General features: G+C 44.2%; 1 protein-coding gene across 6 annotated transcripts in view; it reads left to right on the plus strand.

Annotated features, from left to right (window-relative positions):
* Positions 1-18055, plus strand: part of Slc24a2 (solute carrier family 24 member 2) — a 212585-nt gene that overhangs the window by 118726 nt on the left and 75804 nt on the right. For 5 of the 6 annotated variants that reach the window (XM_010630906.3, XM_010630905.3, XM_033757745.1 and 2 more), the window contains exons 3-4: positions 12945-12983; positions 15963-16071. In XM_010630906.3, coding sequence (XP_010629208.1) covers positions 12945-12983; positions 15963-16071 — 148 coding nt within the window. The remainder of the gene's footprint in view (positions 1-12944; positions 12984-15962; positions 16072-18055) is intronic. The other variant, XM_033757744.1, reaches the window with a different exon arrangement.

Consider the following 18055-nt stretch of genomic DNA (forward strand, 5'->3'; position numbering starts at 1 on the left):
TATTGTGTGTCCACTGGGGTCCAGGATTTTACATGTTATCTTATTTAATTTAATAATTAAATAACTCTGTGAGATAGCTGTCATCTCCATTTCACATGGGTAACTTCTGAGACTTAAAGCCCTCCTTCCTAACTAGCTGGGGCCACAGATCTTCAAATCTGTAAAGCCAGGACCGTTTAAAATACTTGTTACTCTGTAGTGCCATCCCATATCTTTCCCCTTTTTAATTATACCATATTTGTCTTTACCATCTAAAATTAGAAATATGAATATCAAAATAAAACTAATTGAGAAATAATTACTCTATTATGGAAAATAAGCGAAATAGAGATTCCCTTAGATCCCTGAAGATACTTTCCTGTGGATCTCCAAAATAGGCAGGACAGGTAAAAAGTATTAGAATCATCTGCCAAATGAATATCTATTAATGACAAAGATAAATTCCAATTACTAAAATTTGATCTCCCACAGAATGTCTACAGAATGTGCATATTGGATAAATTGGGGCTTATTTGGGGGAAAGGACCTTTCCTCTCAGCTAAGCTCTCTCCATTGAGCCAAGTCTTTGAGTCCCAGGATTCACAGTTCTCTAATCCCACCTGCCCAGGAGTCTCAGAGCTGCAGGGACAGAGAACACCAGCTGTGGCTTCTGTCCTGAGTGCACAGCCCGGCTTCGCTAGATACACAGCTGGGGCTTTGGGCTGTCACTGTGCCTTGCTGAGCCTCTCTTTTCCCAGCCCTAAAATGGGATGGATAGTGCTTAGGAACTATAAATATTAAATGAGTCAGGTTGTTCAAATACTTAGTGCTATTGATTTGTCTCTCACTGTACATTTTTTAGTAGAAGCTAGTACAGAATAAAGCAAGCAAGCAAACTACCCCACAGGCCAAACCGCCTTCACACCTTTGTTGTTGTTTTGCGATTGGGAATCCACATCTCTTTATAAAGCTAAAAGTGTGATGGGAAATGGCGTCAGACACTGATTTCCGGGTACCTGGCCCTCCTTACCCATCAGGTTGCTTCGTTACTTGGCACTCCCTTCCTTCCAGCTGTGAAGCAGAGATACTAAGATGACAGTCTCTCTCCTCCAGCTGTGACAACTGCAGAAGAACCCACAGGTGATGCCCAGTGTTTCTTGGAGAACTTACCCTATTCTCTTTGGGATTTACAAGAAAATGGGTGCATTTTCCAACATACCCGGGCATGTAGAAAAGAGGCTCTTAGCACTTTTCTCTCTCATCTGTTGGGTTTTTCCAGTTCCCCCTCGTGAGTTTTTGCAAGGTGAGTGCAGTCACAGGTGTGAACTGCCCTCAAGCCTGCCAGAGCCTACAGAAGAGCAGCATTTTGAGGAGGGTCCCTGGTGCCCAGGGCATCCCACTGGCACCCTGCCCAATCTGTGCCCACTGCACAGAGGCAGAGCATTTGGGTAGCTCCTGGGCTTTCCCTAGAAGTGCTCCAGCCTCTGGATTTGCTTTAATCAGTTGGCAAGCATCATTCCCCCACAGGCCTCGTATAATTTTCATTGTAAAGTGAAATTCTGTCCAAAGACGTCCGGCATCGCTTCAGTGCTGATGTCCTGACTGTTGGCAGCATTAAGCTCGTGCCGTGAGACACAGTTTTCAGAAGGATGCTAAGAGGTGCTCAGTGGCTAATCTGAGGCTTCAGAGCCAGCAGTAACTAAAAATAAAGCTTTTTCTACAGATATTTCTGAATCATCTTTCCCTAATCCTCAACAGATTTCTAATTTCAACACTGACATAATGCTGACTGGCCAGGAGGGCGGTGCAGCTAGGATGCTGGTGCTTCCTGGCTCCACTGACAATAATCGCATTAGGGTTTCCAGAGTGCATCTTTTCCATTTCTGTTACTGTGAGGCTGCATCTGTTTTCAATTGCACATAATTTCCATCATGCTACTGACAGATAACAGATAAGATAAACCCTAGGAAACCACAGCTCCTGTCTGGAACCAGAATTTTTATTTTAAGGCTAGACTTTCAATGTCAGTCTATTACTCCTTCACCAGTGAAAAAGGCGCACTATCCTTACTGACAGACCTCAGTTTCATCTCATTTTTCTGTTTCATACCCTCTATGATTACATAAATCACATCTTTATAAGATCAGGATTCCTGACATTGGAAAATAATAGTTTATTTTTAAAATGATGTACTTTTTATTCAAAGCAAACCTAACAACAAAACCTGCAGATTTCCATCAGTAGTTCTATGAATATTAGATGACCTCAGTTTTCTAAATAAATTTTGCCATTCTGCATGGAAGGGGAATTTGGTGTCTTTATTTTTTGCACCTGAGACATGCAAAGCTTTGGACTCGGTTTCAGGTTAGACTGCCTGTGTTTCAGTCCCACCTGCATAACTTGGAGTGAGTGAGTGAATCTCACCTTGATTCCACCCTGAATCTTTAAGATAGGTTTCAAAGCAACTGAACATCTATGGGCAAAGAATGGACGATGGCCACAATCAGATCGTATAATTATGACCTTGATCTGATCATTACATCTGTGAACATATTCTCCCCCATAAATATATACAATTACTATGTCAATTAAAAATAAAAATATATTTAGAGAAAGGGAAATAAATACATTTCTCAACTATCCAAAGGCTAAACAGACTAAAACATTAAAAATCAGACCTTACACAAAAATTGATTCAAAATGGATCACAATTTTAAATGTAAAACAAACTTGTAAAAAAACATTGGAGAAAAATCTTCAGGACCTCTGACTTAGCTCCAGGTTCCTAGGATTGCTACCAAAATCTCATCCATAAAAAGAAAAACTGATATGACAAATCAAAATTAAAAACTTGTGCTAAATGAATGACCATAGATAGAGAACTAAAGGACAAACTACAGTCAAGGAGAATATTTGCCAACTACCTGTCTGACAAGACTTGTGTATGCAAGGAACTTGTAAAGCATGACACAAAAACCAATCCAATTAGAAAGTGGACAGTTGATGTGCCCTGACATTTCACAAATGGCAAATACGCATGTGAAAAGATGCTCAGCACCGTAAGCTATTAGAGAAACGCACGTGAATACCACAGTGATGTATCACCACACCTGAGAATGGCTAAAGTAAAAACTAGAAATAATACCAAATAGTGGCAAGAATTCAGAAACACTGGATGACTCACATTTGCTGGTCGGAATGTAAAATGGGATGGCTACCCTGCAAAGTAGTTTGACAGTTACTTTTCAAACTAAAAATAAAATTTTAAGAAGAGCTGGGGATCTTAGCTCAGTGCAAAGGCCTTGTATTCAATCCTCTGTACCACAGAAAATAAAGTAAAATACAAAAGGATGGCCTTATCATATGGCCCAGCAACCTCACTCTCAGGTATAGTCGCAGATAACTTACGTTTACCCAGAAACTTGCACATGAATGCTCAAAACAGCTCTACGGACAGAAGCCCCACACTGGAAACTGCTCGGATGCCCTTTATTGTGGGTGATCAGACAAACTGCACACCCACACCCTCATACAACAACTTGGATGAATGGCAAGGAAATTACACTAAATAGAAAGGGCCAGTTTCTAAAGGTACATGATCCCAATGACAAATGTAACTGCATTGTTTGCTTTAAATGTACCAGAAAACTTATTGGGGGGAAAAAGACAAGGCCAATTTGAAAAGTACGCATACTTCAGAGTTCCACTTCCACCACATTTGTGAAGTAACGTCTGCCGGCCGGGAGTTAGAGATACGGGAGATGCGAAGGTGTGGACACAGAACAGGAGAGCACAAGGGAGCCGTGCATGGCGCCACTGACTCCTGTGTGCGCTGTGCTTTCCGAAAGCTGCACACGTGCTTCAGTGGCACGAGCTTTCCACGCCCACGAGTACGAGTCAGAGCACACGCAGCTGGCGACAGCTGAAGAGTCCGCAGACGGTACCGTGTCGACTTCCCAGTTTCGTGCCAGCCGTGTTACTGTGAGGCAGACTGGGCCAAGGGCACAGGACTCCTCTGAACGTTTTTCACCTACGCATATGTCTATGATTACTTCAAAATTAAAAGTTTTTCGTGTTTTCCAATCGCATCTTCCACTAGGATTGTGGATGCATTTAACGTCTCCCAAGTGTGTAGCGCGTAATAAAGGTCTGCACAGAACTGGTGCCGTTGCTCCTTCATTGGAGGACGTGGCTCAGACGAGAGATTCAAGCAGAAGGTGACCTCCACACTGGCGAGGACTGCGGCTGCCTGCTCGGGATGCTGTCCCTGTGCCTGGTGCTGCGTGAGTGTGATGAACAGAGTCCTTTTGAAGATGCCGGGAAGGGCGATGCTTGGGAAATGGAGCAAAGGGATGATGTGGTGATGTCCAGGGTAGGGCACACATTAAGTACTGTGAAGGGTGATTCAGCTGGAACCTGAACATGACTCACCAGGAATACCTACCCTCAGCTCGAACCCCTTGGTTTGTCCTTCCCTGCACTGTGCATTTCCAAGACACCCAGATGTGCCGTGCTCAGTGCCCAGTGGCACTGTCCTCCACCATGCTACAAGCGGCTGCCCTGCCTTCAGCCCTTTCACCAACAAAGCAAACGACCATGACCGGACTCACCTCTGCTATTGGTAGTAGCATCGCAGGTCCAGCTGGCTGCCGAAGGAAGATTGGTTCTCTCAGGTTAAAGCCTGGCAGGAACATCAGGGCACAGGATCCCACAGGCCACTCCAGAGGGTTTTTGGATGATGTGGCTCTATACCAGCCCTGGATCCAAACACCTCAACTCATTTTACCTCATGGTGAGTGACATTCCTGCCTATATGAGCCTCCTCCTTCCTTGTGAAGCCCTAGTCCTATCACTAGTAACTAGCAGTCCCAAGATCTCGCTGGGGATTTAGCTCAGTGTCACTGCGCCTGCCTCGCAAGCACAAGATCCCGAGTTCGATTTCCGGTACCAAACAAAGCAAATGCAAGGTCTCTGTTTGCTGAATATCTGTGAGATGCCAGCACAATGGTGGGCAAAATATGAAATATAAGATAGGTATTACTATAAGAAACCCTTGCTGAAGAAGCTTACAATTCCAGCAACGAGGTCAATCGGTGGACACACACAATCAGAAATGTTGTGAAATGCTACTTCTATCTAAAACAGAAGATCAAATAAGAAAAGTTCAATGCACTTGCATTTCCACAAATATGAGAAAATAATGGCCCCATCAAAGTGCGCATCTGTGTTACCGGGGAGGAGAATGATTAAAGTAGCGGCTCATTAGTATCAAAAGCCAAAGGGACAGAGACACAGGTCAGTGTTAGACCAAGTAGAAGCTCTTTGCTTCCGGCCTCATAGCAGATGGGCATACGGGTCACTGGAAAACGGAAGGCCTGATTTGACTTACTTATTGAGCATCTAATACCACGACGGTAGGTACTGTGGGGAAATGTGAGATGAAATAGGCCTGGGCTGTGCCCTCGGCAGTGAAAAGGACAGAGAGGAGGTAAATGATACCCAAGGAGAGCTGCAGAGGCGGTGGGAGGACGCGCTGTGTCGTGGAAGTGGGGAGGTGACCACAGTGTCAGGAGCGGGCGCCATTCCCGCCTCGAGTTACCCCTGCATTAGGGACGACATTAGCTTTCTCTCGGCCTTTCTAGGGAGAGACACGCGGACCAAGGAGTGAGACTGAGTAATACCAGTCAGTACATTTGCAACAGAAAATCTCTTTCATTTAATGGTTGTGCCTCTTCAACTTCACTTACATTTGCATTTATATTATTAAATACTTGGATTGAGTTACATGATACTCATTTGCTTCCTGGTAACTAGCAATCAAAAGAACACTAGATTCTAAAACTAGACTCAGCAAATCTGGCGTCTGCATTTTTCTGCATTTATGGATATTGTGTCAAACTCATACAGGCACTGATGCAGTGCTGATAAAGTTTCTAGGAGCGACATCAGAACATGAAGAGTCAATATGTGTACGAATGAATGAACTTACATTTTTGTATCTGGAGACCATGAGTATGAACACTTATACTCTGTCAAAATCACTGCATTGCATTATATTCAGCTGGTAGTCTTCTCTTTTGATCCCAGGGCTTCTTATTTTTTATCTCTTCAGTCTAAGAAAGTTTTTAAAGAAAAAATTAGCAAGAAATATTGATAATATTATCAAAAATTAAATCACACTTAAATTTTATCAGTTTCAAGATACACTTCAAATATGTAGTTCTCTTTGCTCATTGAATTTTGCTAAACATTGACTTTATAATTGTTTAGACATAATCACGCATGTCCTCTATATTTTTAATAGGCTTGGCTAGCTTCTCTCCAATCAAGAATACATGCCAAAGCCAGAATCAATAACTATGAAATATTACTAATGTGATGGTCAGTTCACTTAAATGTAACCTGTAATTTTACATGGTCTACCACCAATACTTTCTGTCTAGTTGATTTCATCATACTGATATTCTGGTATATGAGGTCCAGAAGGACAAAGATTTCAGTCAAACTGATCACACCCGAATCTCTAGCACCTAATAATGCCAGATACAGTGAAGGTGTAATTAGTATTATCGAATAAGGATTGGTAAATGAACAAATGGATGGATTTTCTTTATTCACAAACTTGCTAAACAGAGTCACCAATTGATTCTTTGAACGGGGGCAATAATTATTTAATTTTTTTAGCTTACCATTTCCTTATTACAAAGAAACAGCAATGACCAAGTGTCAGGAATTAATTGAAGAATAGATCCAAACAAACTACGTACATAGTGGAATCACTCGGCCACGAAGCTAAGTGGACACGCTCTGTTACCACCTTGCCAAGCAGCCAACTGCTGATACAAGTCAGCCCCACACGTGGAGAAACCGACTTGCAGCGTCCTGAAATCTGACACTGAAAGTCGAAACTAGTGCCTCCGTGAGCCTCAAGGGACAGAGATAACAATAAAGAATTGAGACAGTTGTAGGTGAGTCTAAATAATAATGCCGAGGAGACAAAAGACAAGAAAACAATTTCACACTTTCTCTACTCCCTAGATCTAGCTTTTTGTACCAAATGAACACAGATTAAATCTGTCACTCTAAATTCACAACAATTAATTGGCAACTATTTGGCTTCCCTTGGAATTCAAAGCTTATAAATGGGAAAATTTCACCTTTCTTTCCAAGTCTTAGGGAAGCTGTGGATCCCAGCTGTCTGAGTTGAGATCCCAGGTCGGCCGGCCATGTGGCCTTGGACAAGTTGCTCACCTCCCATGAACCTCAGGGGTTACAGGAAGCAGGTAGAGCTGCAATGCCTGTTGTTGTGAGGACTCAGTGAGACAGCATGTAGTGAAAGTTTGGTAAATTATCGCCTGTTATTACTAGAATCTGCCTGGTTTGCTATAAATTACTTAGTTTGTCGAGCACTAACATTTGTTGGACTTCTTACAAGTGTACCTCTTAGTCATTGTCTCCTTATCGGGAAGGCAATGGAGATTTAGTGGATGGCGCATCGTGGGTCCCTGTAGTCAAGGGAAGTCAGTGTGACCAGTGCCGGAACACTGCTAACAGGTTGTTTCTGACTGGAACATCACACGTGCTCGTTAGCAATTGTGAGACGTACTCAACAGCGCAATGAAGTATATCACAACACCTGGGTCTTCCATGGGACGGTGAGAGATGGCAGTGGTAGATGGGTTATTAATTCCGAAATTAAATGAATTAACAATGGGGCTTATATCCTGAGAGCAGAGCAGCCTTCGGCTCTTCCCGCTTCTGTCTCTATTTACAAAATGGGGGTTAGTGTCTTCTGTGCACCTACTTAATAAGAAAGAGTAAATAGTACTTAAGGAACGGACTTGAATACTCGCCATGATTATTAATTTAGCCAGTGGTACGAGCATCTGGGGAGCTTCCTGTTCTGCCTGAGTCACCCGACTCGCCCTCTGCGGTCTGAGTAGTCACAGTCAGGGACCATGGAAGGCACAGAGGCGAGTCGTGTCCTTACAGCTCTTGAAATTCCTGGCCTTGAGTAAGCTGCCTGGAGGAGCTGGGTAGGGAATTCGCCCAATGTAGCTTACCACTTCTGTGAGCCACGTTTAAAGAACTCCTATTTAAAGATTTGTGCTAATTCCCAGTGGAGTACACAAGATGATAATTTGAGATGCAATAAGAAAATATTAGGGCTTTTATTTTTATCTTCCACTGTAATTTTATCTTTTGAAAAAGAGGAAGTAAATTAGTCCATGTTTACTTAAGGTTACTAGTAGCACGTAGATCAGATGCGCAGAGGTTACATAGGTAGATTAGAGAGATAAATAGATGACAGAGATGGATTCAGAGCTGCTGGTTCAGAATGTGTCTGAGAATGGTGTGTGATCCATAAAGCTTGGAGACGCTGACGTGCACAGCTGTGTTTGATCTCTCAGTCACAGCCCAGGTGCGCGTGCTCACGTCCCACCACGCTTGCCTTACTGAGTTCCCAGACTGTGTCCCCGGCAGTCTTAGCGCGGGTCGCAGTGGCCTCTCATCTCATCTGATCTCATCTGCCCTATTGTGGGGTAAACTTTGCCAAGTTGTGACAGGGCCTTATGTCACTCCTTAGCCAAATCGTGGATTTCAGCAGATACCCAGTGCTGCCCGGAGTCGGCCCTGCACAGGCCGTTCAAAGCCTCACAGTCATCCTGTGACAGCCTGGCTTCCTGGGTGCTGACACCTCTAGTCCAGAAGAGGGCAGAGAAGGAAAAGTGCTCTGGCAGAATCTGAACTCATGACGACACCAAGTGAAAGTGTTGACCAGAAACCCCGGAATTTCAGAATTTATGTCTTAGTGTCTTTCTTTAGGAATGTGCTTAATCTCTCCTCCCTTTCCGTTTTAGGAAATGCGCTAAGACATTGTAGTAGCAAGGGAAAGGAGATGGATCTGAGTGGTGGCAGGGGGGTCCTTCCAGTTCTAAGTTGGAGCTTTGCACCCTTTCTTACATCTTCCAGGAGGCTTTGAGGTGTATTCGCCTTTAATCAGAAGAAACATCTTGAACATTTTCATTTATTACAGATAAGTCTTTTGAAAGAAAAGGGAAATGTTATTTTGTATTTCCAGATTAATTTTTAAATGAAAACAGCCAATCAAATCATCCATCATCCAACCTTCCTGAGTTCTGGGACATTAAAATTAATGTCAATTAAACATTGGTTAATAACTTTAATCACAGGCCTATTTGTTTTGGATAACATTTATAACAAAATAATATTTTTAGTCTTCTCCGTGGACTTTGTTGTGCTTCTGGGACTTCTGGCATTGTTAATTTAAGCACATTTCACAAGACTTGGGAGAAGGTTATGATGCAAGAAGTTAGTGCTTGTTGCTGAGCTTTTCTAACAAAGTGCTTGCCTCTCCTCTGTGTCCGATGGCAAGTCGGTGGCCAGGAAAACTGCCTCCTATTTTCACACTTGCTCTTTGGCATATGCAGTCTCCATGGTGTTGCAGCCAATTATGTGACTTGTAGGTATCACTTGGCGGGCAGAGGAAGCGCAGGCGTGCTGGGGTGCTCTTACCAACTGGCCTAGGCGGCATTTTCATGGGTGGGAGGGTAAGACTGGAGTCCTGCTGTTTGGTGAATCTCTGTACAAAGTTGCAGCAAAACTACAGTTTAGATTCAGCAACCAATGGCTTTCTAGGGTTAATAAAAGACAAAGGACTCGAGGATGATTTCTATCATAAAAATTTCTTCCAGATGGGTTACAGTTTTATCCAGGGGAAAAAAATGGAGCACTTTCAAAGCCATTAGCAGATAAGTAGCACAATTCCCATGTGGAAGTGGGATTTCCAGCAGGAAGCACAGCAGGTATTATTGGCGTCATTCTGGTCGCTCAGATGAAGCAGAATCACCACGTTATTGACTCAGAATAACGAGGGACAGGCTAGTCTGAACTGAATAGAGAGTCAGTCAGTCACAGTACACTTTCCTGTAAGGGAAAGATCCATTCTGTGCATCCTGGCCTGGCAGAAGCCCTGCTGTCCTGGTGGATTGGGAGTTGGCACTGGTGCCAAAGCCCGGCCAGTGCACTGTGTGAACTATTTTAATAATCCTCAGGAATTGCTGTGTGTGCTATGGAATGGCTTAGCAGAGTTTTCCTTTGAACTGCTCATCAGAAACTGGGCTTTCAAATTTGTATAGCTCAAATTAAAAGTACTGTGGTGTATTGTGATACAACAAGTAATAATAGCTGGATTCTTAATTGGATAGCATAATAATGTAAATTTAAGGAATTAAAAAATAAAACACATAAAAAGAATGCCAAAATTAGTCCTTAAAGTCATGTTAATCTTCTTTTGAAGAAGTTGTCTTCTGTAACATCCAGAAGAATAAGCTTGTAGATATTTAATGGCCCTGAAAATAAATTTATGACACCAAGACCAACCCCGAACGCATTGGCTATATGCAGTGAGATTGTTTCTTTGTTTCCATCCCCCATTGCATGCAGTGTAATTAAAACCCTTTTAAAACTGAATTCCTAACAAAATCAATAGCATGTTGCCAGGGCTTCGAGGCTGCTTCCAGATGCACTTATAGCAAGCCTAGTCAGGTGAAGATCGGGAATTATCGTAAATGCAGGGGGAGCCCCCCAAAATGGGCAGTTATGTCACACAGGGCTACATAAAAAGGAAGCAGAGAGGCATTTTAAATGGCCTCGACTGCCATTCATGTGTCCACCTACATTTACATGCTGTAACCTAATGTATATTCACGTCTGCAAGTCACACTTGAGAGAAAACTAATGATATCAACTTCTGTTGACATTGAACAGTGGGAAATTCAGTAAAGAATTTTCAGCCTTTCTCTGTAATTTGCTTTTTCTCTGTAGAATCTGTGTGCAAGGTGTTTTCCTTCCACTTACTGTATTTTGATCCTCCTAGCTTTGAGGGGAAAAAGGAAGTCAGTGGAGGGGGTATTTTTTTCTTTCTTACAGACCAAAAGACACGTTTGAATGTTTTCTTCTTTCCTAAAATAACCTCTTTAAATGTAATTTTTAAAATTCAAACTCTCAGCTGGTGAGTATTTTTGCTCCTCCGAAGCCTCTCCCTTCTAGGTTTCGCTGTGCTCCTTCAGGTTTTGTGGTGTCACTCGACTATCAATCCCAGCTTGTAATTATTTGTCTCCCATTTAGCCACAAGGTGCAAATTTGCTGGCTGAAAAGTCGTGCTCTGACAGTTAATCTCGGTGTATGTCCAAAGGCTGAGCTTGCTGCCCTGGAAAATTGCCCTGGAGGATTATTCTGTAGAATGTGGGGTCATTTGTTGAGCTTGTCTGATGTGAAAGGAGAGAAAATGAAAGGACCCGCCACAGAGAAACAGGTTCATAGGGTCCCTTTCAGGGCAGAGAAAATCAAAGGACATTTTCTGGTCCGCTCCAGTTTCCAGGCATGTTCTGGGAACAGGGGTATCAAGGGATATTTTCTTCTTGGTATTTTTTAGAGAAGTCATTGAGAGAGAGCCCTAAATCAGGAGCTGAAGGCAAATTAAGTAATGCCCATGGGGTACTCAGAAATGACTGCCAACCCAGAGCCCTCTGTCTGCCCAACACTCACAGGTTTTTCAAAAGTCTCTAAAAGTATTTGGATCTAGAAGGAAAAATGTAATGATTCCAAAGTTTTAAAAAATATACTTCTACAAAAATCAGTATTATTAGCTTAATTGAATAGCTTCAAAATATTTGATATCAACCACAGTATTACATTTACCTTTTGTAAAAAAATTCTATTACAGATGAAAACAAATTATTCAGTTTTCTCATTTTCCAAGATTTTGAGGATGGTAATTACAGCCAGTAATTTAAAATTCAAAATTATAAGAAGCCTGTCCATTTTTTATGCAGGAATATATATTTTATGTGTAATGTGGGACCCTGCTTAACATTCTTTACATGATGTGAGGTAGGACCTAGAGAAGAGCCTGCAGCTCTGGAAGGTTTCAGACAGCTCTACCTGTCACTGCCGATCCAGGTGTGTGCTCGTTCCTGCAGGTGCACATCCACTCAGCCTAGAGCAGAGAGGGTGAGGATGAGACAGCGAGAGCAGGTCTGGCTCTCCCGTGGGAAGGACCAGAGAGCAGGCACAATGAGAAGAGCAGTCATTTCACCCAGGCATGAGAAATGCACAAGGCCCTCGTGCATCCCTGGAGATCCTCGGATGGCACCCGTTTCTCTTTGACTTGGGAACACAAAGCCATCAAGTTGGATCACATGACAGAATTCCAGTGTCCCCGTATCTTAGCTGTGTTCTCTCTGAGCAGATAGCCGGGCCGTTGTGTGCTCTCCTGTTCTAACAAACCCTTCCAAGTTAGACAGAGATTTCCATTTTTTTAGAACAGAAAATTTGACGCGTCGGGGACAGGAGAAAAGGAAGATTCCCTGGATTTCACATGTGATGATCCTGGTCTCTAACTCAGTGGCCTAACTTGTTTGGTTTTCCTTCTGTTCATCGTTTTTGAGGTGATGAATACTGATTCCCTCCAACGCATGGAAAGCAATACTTCCCATAATCGCACCCTCCCAACAACAAGCACCAATACACTAACTCCTACAAAATTCTTTCTTTACATAAAATAAAATATTATTGGTTTATTTTTACAAAGTGTGGTGATGCTTTTAAAATATTTTTCACTTACCAATGTGTCTTAGATATTTTTTGATTTCCATACATGTGAATTACCTCTTTCACAGTGATGACCACCTGGTATCCCACTGCATGGCTGGGCCACAGTTGATTTCACTGACCATTTAGCTTTGACCTTTCAAGATAATGGATCATGTGCCTAAATAGACCATTGTTTATTGACTAGAAATATGTTCTGGCTTAACTGGCCCCAGGAGCAGAAAAGTCCAAATCTCTCTCTTTACTGATGCTTGTTATTAAATGTAAACCCTATATGTAATCTGCCATTTATTTATCTGTTTTTGTTTTTGCCTTTTCCTCTTATGCAGTCATCTACAGCCAGGGACAAGGATGAAGCAGCCCTCCCGGTAGGAAGCAGTGGCCCTGTTGCCTGCTCCTGTGCCTGTGGGAAGTGTGGGGTGGGGTGGGGGCCAGACCATGTGCTGGCCAGATGGTCTTCTCCCTTGGAATATGTATCTGGCTCAGTCCACTGGGCTGCGCTATACTCCATCCTACAGTTAGTTACGCTGAATTCTGAGGCTCACTGACATATGCTATTTTTGGTCCTAGGTTTTTTAAAAGTTCGAATTCTCTCTACCATTGGGCATAAACTATTGTAGGAGTTGAAGGAGTGAGAAATTTCCAAATTACATTCCAAGGGATGTTGAGCTGATATTTGAAATTTAATGCTTGACGATTGTTTTCTTTGTTTATCTGCATGCACACACCTTTTGATTAAAAATTTCTTTTGTACTCATCAAAAGAAATGTTGCATGAGACCTGTATATCATTATATGCATAATGCCTGAGAGAATGCTTGAAGTTCTCCAGTAGCTAGGATCTGAAGTTGATGAAGATGCCCACAGCAGAGCTCTTCCACTTTCCCAGAATAAGGACCATGGTAACAATGGCTACGACGAGTTACTAACTACGAATGCACTTCTGCTTCCTGTTCAGTTGACACATCCCATGTCCGACTGTGCAACCTGGCAGAAGCCTCCATCTCTTCCCTTGAGGGGCTCACAATCCCCTTCCCCACTGCAGCACCAGCAATCCCCTCTGAGTCTTATCTACACCCTGTTGAGTTGAGAATACACTTTTTAATAGACCATCAATTAATAAAATCACATGAAGAAAGCAGAGTTTTCCATACATCTCATACTGAGAATTTACTCATATTTCAAGCTCACCATGGGTTTCATGTTTGCCACCAAATGTTGGACCATGATTGTTGATAGTTTTTTGTTTTGTTTTGTTTTGTTTTGTTTTTACCATAACAAGCCTTTATTATGGGGAGGATCTGCCCGGCTGTCTCTGAACAAAGGAGAGAAAGCAGCATGGCAGAACAGGGAGCGTCTTTCATAGGAGTGGGATGGGGTCAGCCTGAGCTGGGGTGGAGGTGAGTGAGGTTGTGTTAAGGGATCGGAGGAGCCTGTGACAGCACCAGGAGGGGCGTGGGACGACACTAGCTGCTAGGAGGTAGCAAGTATCAGGTTCCTCTTTTGGCGGAGAAGAGGCCTCATGGGAAGAAGCAGCCTCTCCGTTGTTGTGAGAAGCCATATTGTAGCATGGAGGCAGCTGTTCCATGTGGCAGGCATCTTAAGGCAAGGGAAATGTAACAGTACGGTTTATTACTTTGGACATTAAAAATAAAAATGATGACTCTGGCTAAATTCTTAAGTTCTTTTGTTTTTGGCGGTGGGGTAGGGAGGTGTTGAGAGAGGGTCTCATTACGTAGTTGAGACTGACCTGGAACTCACTGTGTAGCCCAGGCTGGTCTTGAACTCATGGTGATCCTCCTGCCTCAGCCTCCTAAGCACCAGGAGGGGCGTGGGACGACACTAGCTGCTAGGAGGTAGCAAGTATCAGGTTCCTCTTTTGGCGGAGAAGAGGCCTCATGGGAAGAAGCAGCCTGTCCGTTGTTGTGAGAAGCCATATTGTAGCATGGAGGCAGCTGTTCCATGTGGCAGGCATCTTAAGGCAAGGGAAATGTAACGTTCCAGACTTTTTGTTTTATGGTTTTTGGGCGAAGGTCTCTTCCTCTGGAGCTGCTTCAGGCTGACAAAGGGGCAGAGGTTGGGGCTACACCTGGATCTTGTTGGGGCATTTTTTAAAAAATAAGGAATGCATGGTTAACAATTTGAAGACACTGCCCGAGTGAATCACACCAATCAGATTTCTTCAGTGTAGGTGTAGTGGTCTAACAGGGATGAGTTCCTCAGCAGAGCACTTTGCAGATATGGCATTGCTAATGGAATCTTTGTTGGGAAGCCCCTTGTGGTTTAAAGTATAATAGAATATTTGGGGAAATCCAGCAGTGTCAATGGATGGAAGATGTAGTAGCAAATAGTATTTTCTTTTTATCTGATATTTCATATTAAGCTTTTGAACCAAATGTCAGTAGAAAGCTGGGCTCCCTCTGAGCATCTTGCCCTGTGACAAGCAGCATAGAATCAGCAAAGGGGAAAAAACAGTGTCTATTTAGGATGAAAAGCTGTCAAAATATGGTGGGTTTGGGGTGGAGCTTTTTCAAGACTGCTTTTAAAGATCAAAGCCCTGGGGTGATCTTATCTTCAGGTGCACATCTGTCCTCTCTCACACCTCTGTTGCATTTGTTTGCACAAAGGGACCCACATGAAGCCAGGCGGGCTCTCTCCGTGGGCTCAAGATGCAAAGCTGCATTTCTCAGGGTCGCTTGTTCGGACCGCGGTCCTCTGGGTGGGGCTGTGGTTCCTGCAGGAGGAGGCTGCACAGGAGGCAAGCAAGATGATCCTCCGGGGGCAAGGAGAGGGTATTAGTGCCTCTGCCATTTACTCTCTGTACTTCTTAAAAAATGTTTCAGATGCTCCTATTTTCATATATATATATATATCTGTACATGCATAGATACTGATTAGATACAAACGTACATACTCAGAGATCGCACCAAGAGGATGTATAATTCCAAGAGCTCAGAGATACCTACCCACTATTTCCCTGAGCGTCCTTGAAAAAAGCAGATCTGAGATCCATGCCTCTGTTACCCTTTCTGTCTGTGTGAGGTGGAAACCTCAGTTCACTTCTCTGAAACGAAGTTTCCTCATCCATCTAAAGTTAATACTGAGAATCAGAAAAATCAGTGATGTGAAGCATGTAGCACATTGCCTGGCACTTACTGAGCTCTCTAAACCTGGAGGTGACGGTTTCTGTGGGAAAGTGTGAGAAAGCCCTTTCCTCTGGAGCTTTGAATGATCCGGTGGTGCATGCCCGTGTGTCACAGTGGATGAGCAGCAGACGGGTGAGGGTCTGGTCTGTAATGCACTCGCCACTCCCTGCTGAGAACTAATGACCTCTGGTTTCTCCACCAGACCAAGCCGCGCCTCCAGCGAGGTGGAAGTTCTGCCTCTCTCCACAACAGCCTCATGAGGAACAGCATCTTCCAGCTGATGATCCACACACTGGACCCCCTGGCTGAAGGTAAGCACGAGGCCGTGGTTTGGAGCTTGTCCGGGGAGTGACAAGGCCTTGCCGTTGTCATGCAAGCCTACGGCCTCCTCTTGGTCAGCACCTGCCAGAGGAGGCCCTGAGCCTTGGTCGAGCTTCATCTGTTGCAGCGCAGTTCGTGATGGGCGGTCGGTGCCATGAGTAGGACATGAGGCACATGTGCCTCTGGCACAGATAGAGTTTGTTACGAGGCAGAGGACAGAAAGGTTTCCAACCATGCAACTAGAGCAAGTTTTCCTTTATCACCCTTTCAAACTTCCCAAACAAAGCTGTGTGTGAAGATAAGTGTGCACCTCAAAAAGAAGAAAAAGAACTCCATGTCTAGAGGCCATGAGTAGCTTAAGGAATGATGTTCCCAGGAGAACACTGACATTGTGCCACTCCTTTGTCGTTTGGGAGGGAGAGGTAAGCATCTGAGCATCCGTTTGCCTTAAACCATAGTTTAACATCCCTCACTGGAGACGCCCGAGGTGTGGTTCACCCCTGGGGTAATACGAATCATCACTCCAGTCTTACTTCTTTCAATTTCTTGGTCACTAGGAAACCAAATATGTCATGTTTCTCCAACTGCATTAAGTATCCTAAAAATTAATTCTTCCAGTAGTTACACATCTGAAATGTCAAATAAATATCAGAGCCTTGTCACTAGCATGGTGTTTGGAAATAACCCATTCTGTCTCCCCTCACCCTGGACTGTATAATTGGGCCTGACGTTAGGTGGAAGCTAGCAGGGCTCATGGAAGAGTGTGGGGAGAGAAATCGGGGTGTGCTACTGAAAACACATAGGATCTGATAGTCACGCCACATGCCTCAGAGTTCGTACAATACCAACTTCGGGTACAGGCAATCAAGAGATTCATACAACACAAAGGAAAACCTGGGACCCCCTCTTGGGGGTCCTGCCTGCCCTCACTGGACACACTGGTCACCCAGAACAATAGATGAGGGTCACAGGGTCACCTCCCTCTGCACAGCATGGGGCGCTTTGGTTATGCAGCACCCCGTCATACCCCAGAGCTGCATAGCCGACGTGGCATTCCACAAAGGTTCGGATTCTGTTTACTGGAGATAATCCTAGCCAGGGACATCCTCAGCGCGGGTCTGCTACTTACCCAGAGATTCATTTGACGAGGGGACTAGATCCGCTCCCCAGAGAAAGGAGTGAAGGAGTCTCAGGCCCACTGCTGCCACTCCCTCCTCCTGGCCGCTGAAAAGTCCTGTGACTGGAAAAGCTAGGGTTTCTTAGAACCTGGAGGAAATAACCAGTTCATAAATAACAATACGCTTTCTTTGTTTGGCATTCTACAGTTGGCAGAGCTTGTGCACACCTGTGAGCTTACGCTTCACAGTAGCACTCGTAGCTAACGTGGTGCTTCTTTCATAAAGCGTCATTGCCACTGGCCCGGACCTCAGGCGCAGCCCCTTCTCTGCCGGGCCTTGCTCCCGAGACACTGTCGCTGCTGTGTTCCAAGCTTCCTCGCTGGTCCCACTCCTGTTGCTCTGCCGCCTGCGCGTTTCCCACACTGCAGCCCAAGTAGTCTTCTTTACACAGTGAATCAGGCTGTGTCGGTCCTGCTTACAGCCCTCAGGAACAGCGTGACACCCTTACTGCGGCCCCCTTGATTTGTTCTCGTTCCTCACTCCCTTTAGCCACCTGGGCCTTTCTGTCTTCCGACAGACACCTCTTCTCAGCCTTGGAGTCTTTGTGTAGCTGTTTCCTTTCCCCTGCATTTCTCCCAGCTCCGCTCCTTGCCTTTCTTCAGCACGGCATCTGAGGAAACTTCCTAATGATCCAGTATGCATCAGGGTCCCAACCTGGCCTCCTAGTTACAGTTCATGAGACCGCTGTCCTTCTGCCAGGAAGCGATAAGTGTCTGAAGAGCAGGGACTGTATTTTAGTCGCTAGTTTCCCTAAAGCTTAGCAGGTTACTTGGCCTACAGTAGCTTCTAGGACCTA

The sequence above is a fragment of the Fukomys damarensis genome, unplaced genomic scaffold (genome assembly GCF_012274545.1).
Source record: "Fukomys damarensis isolate Sample0158 unplaced genomic scaffold, DMR_v1.0_HiC HiC_scaffold_31, whole genome shotgun sequence".
Lineage (NCBI taxonomy): Eukaryota > Metazoa > Chordata > Mammalia > Rodentia > Bathyergidae > Fukomys > Fukomys damarensis.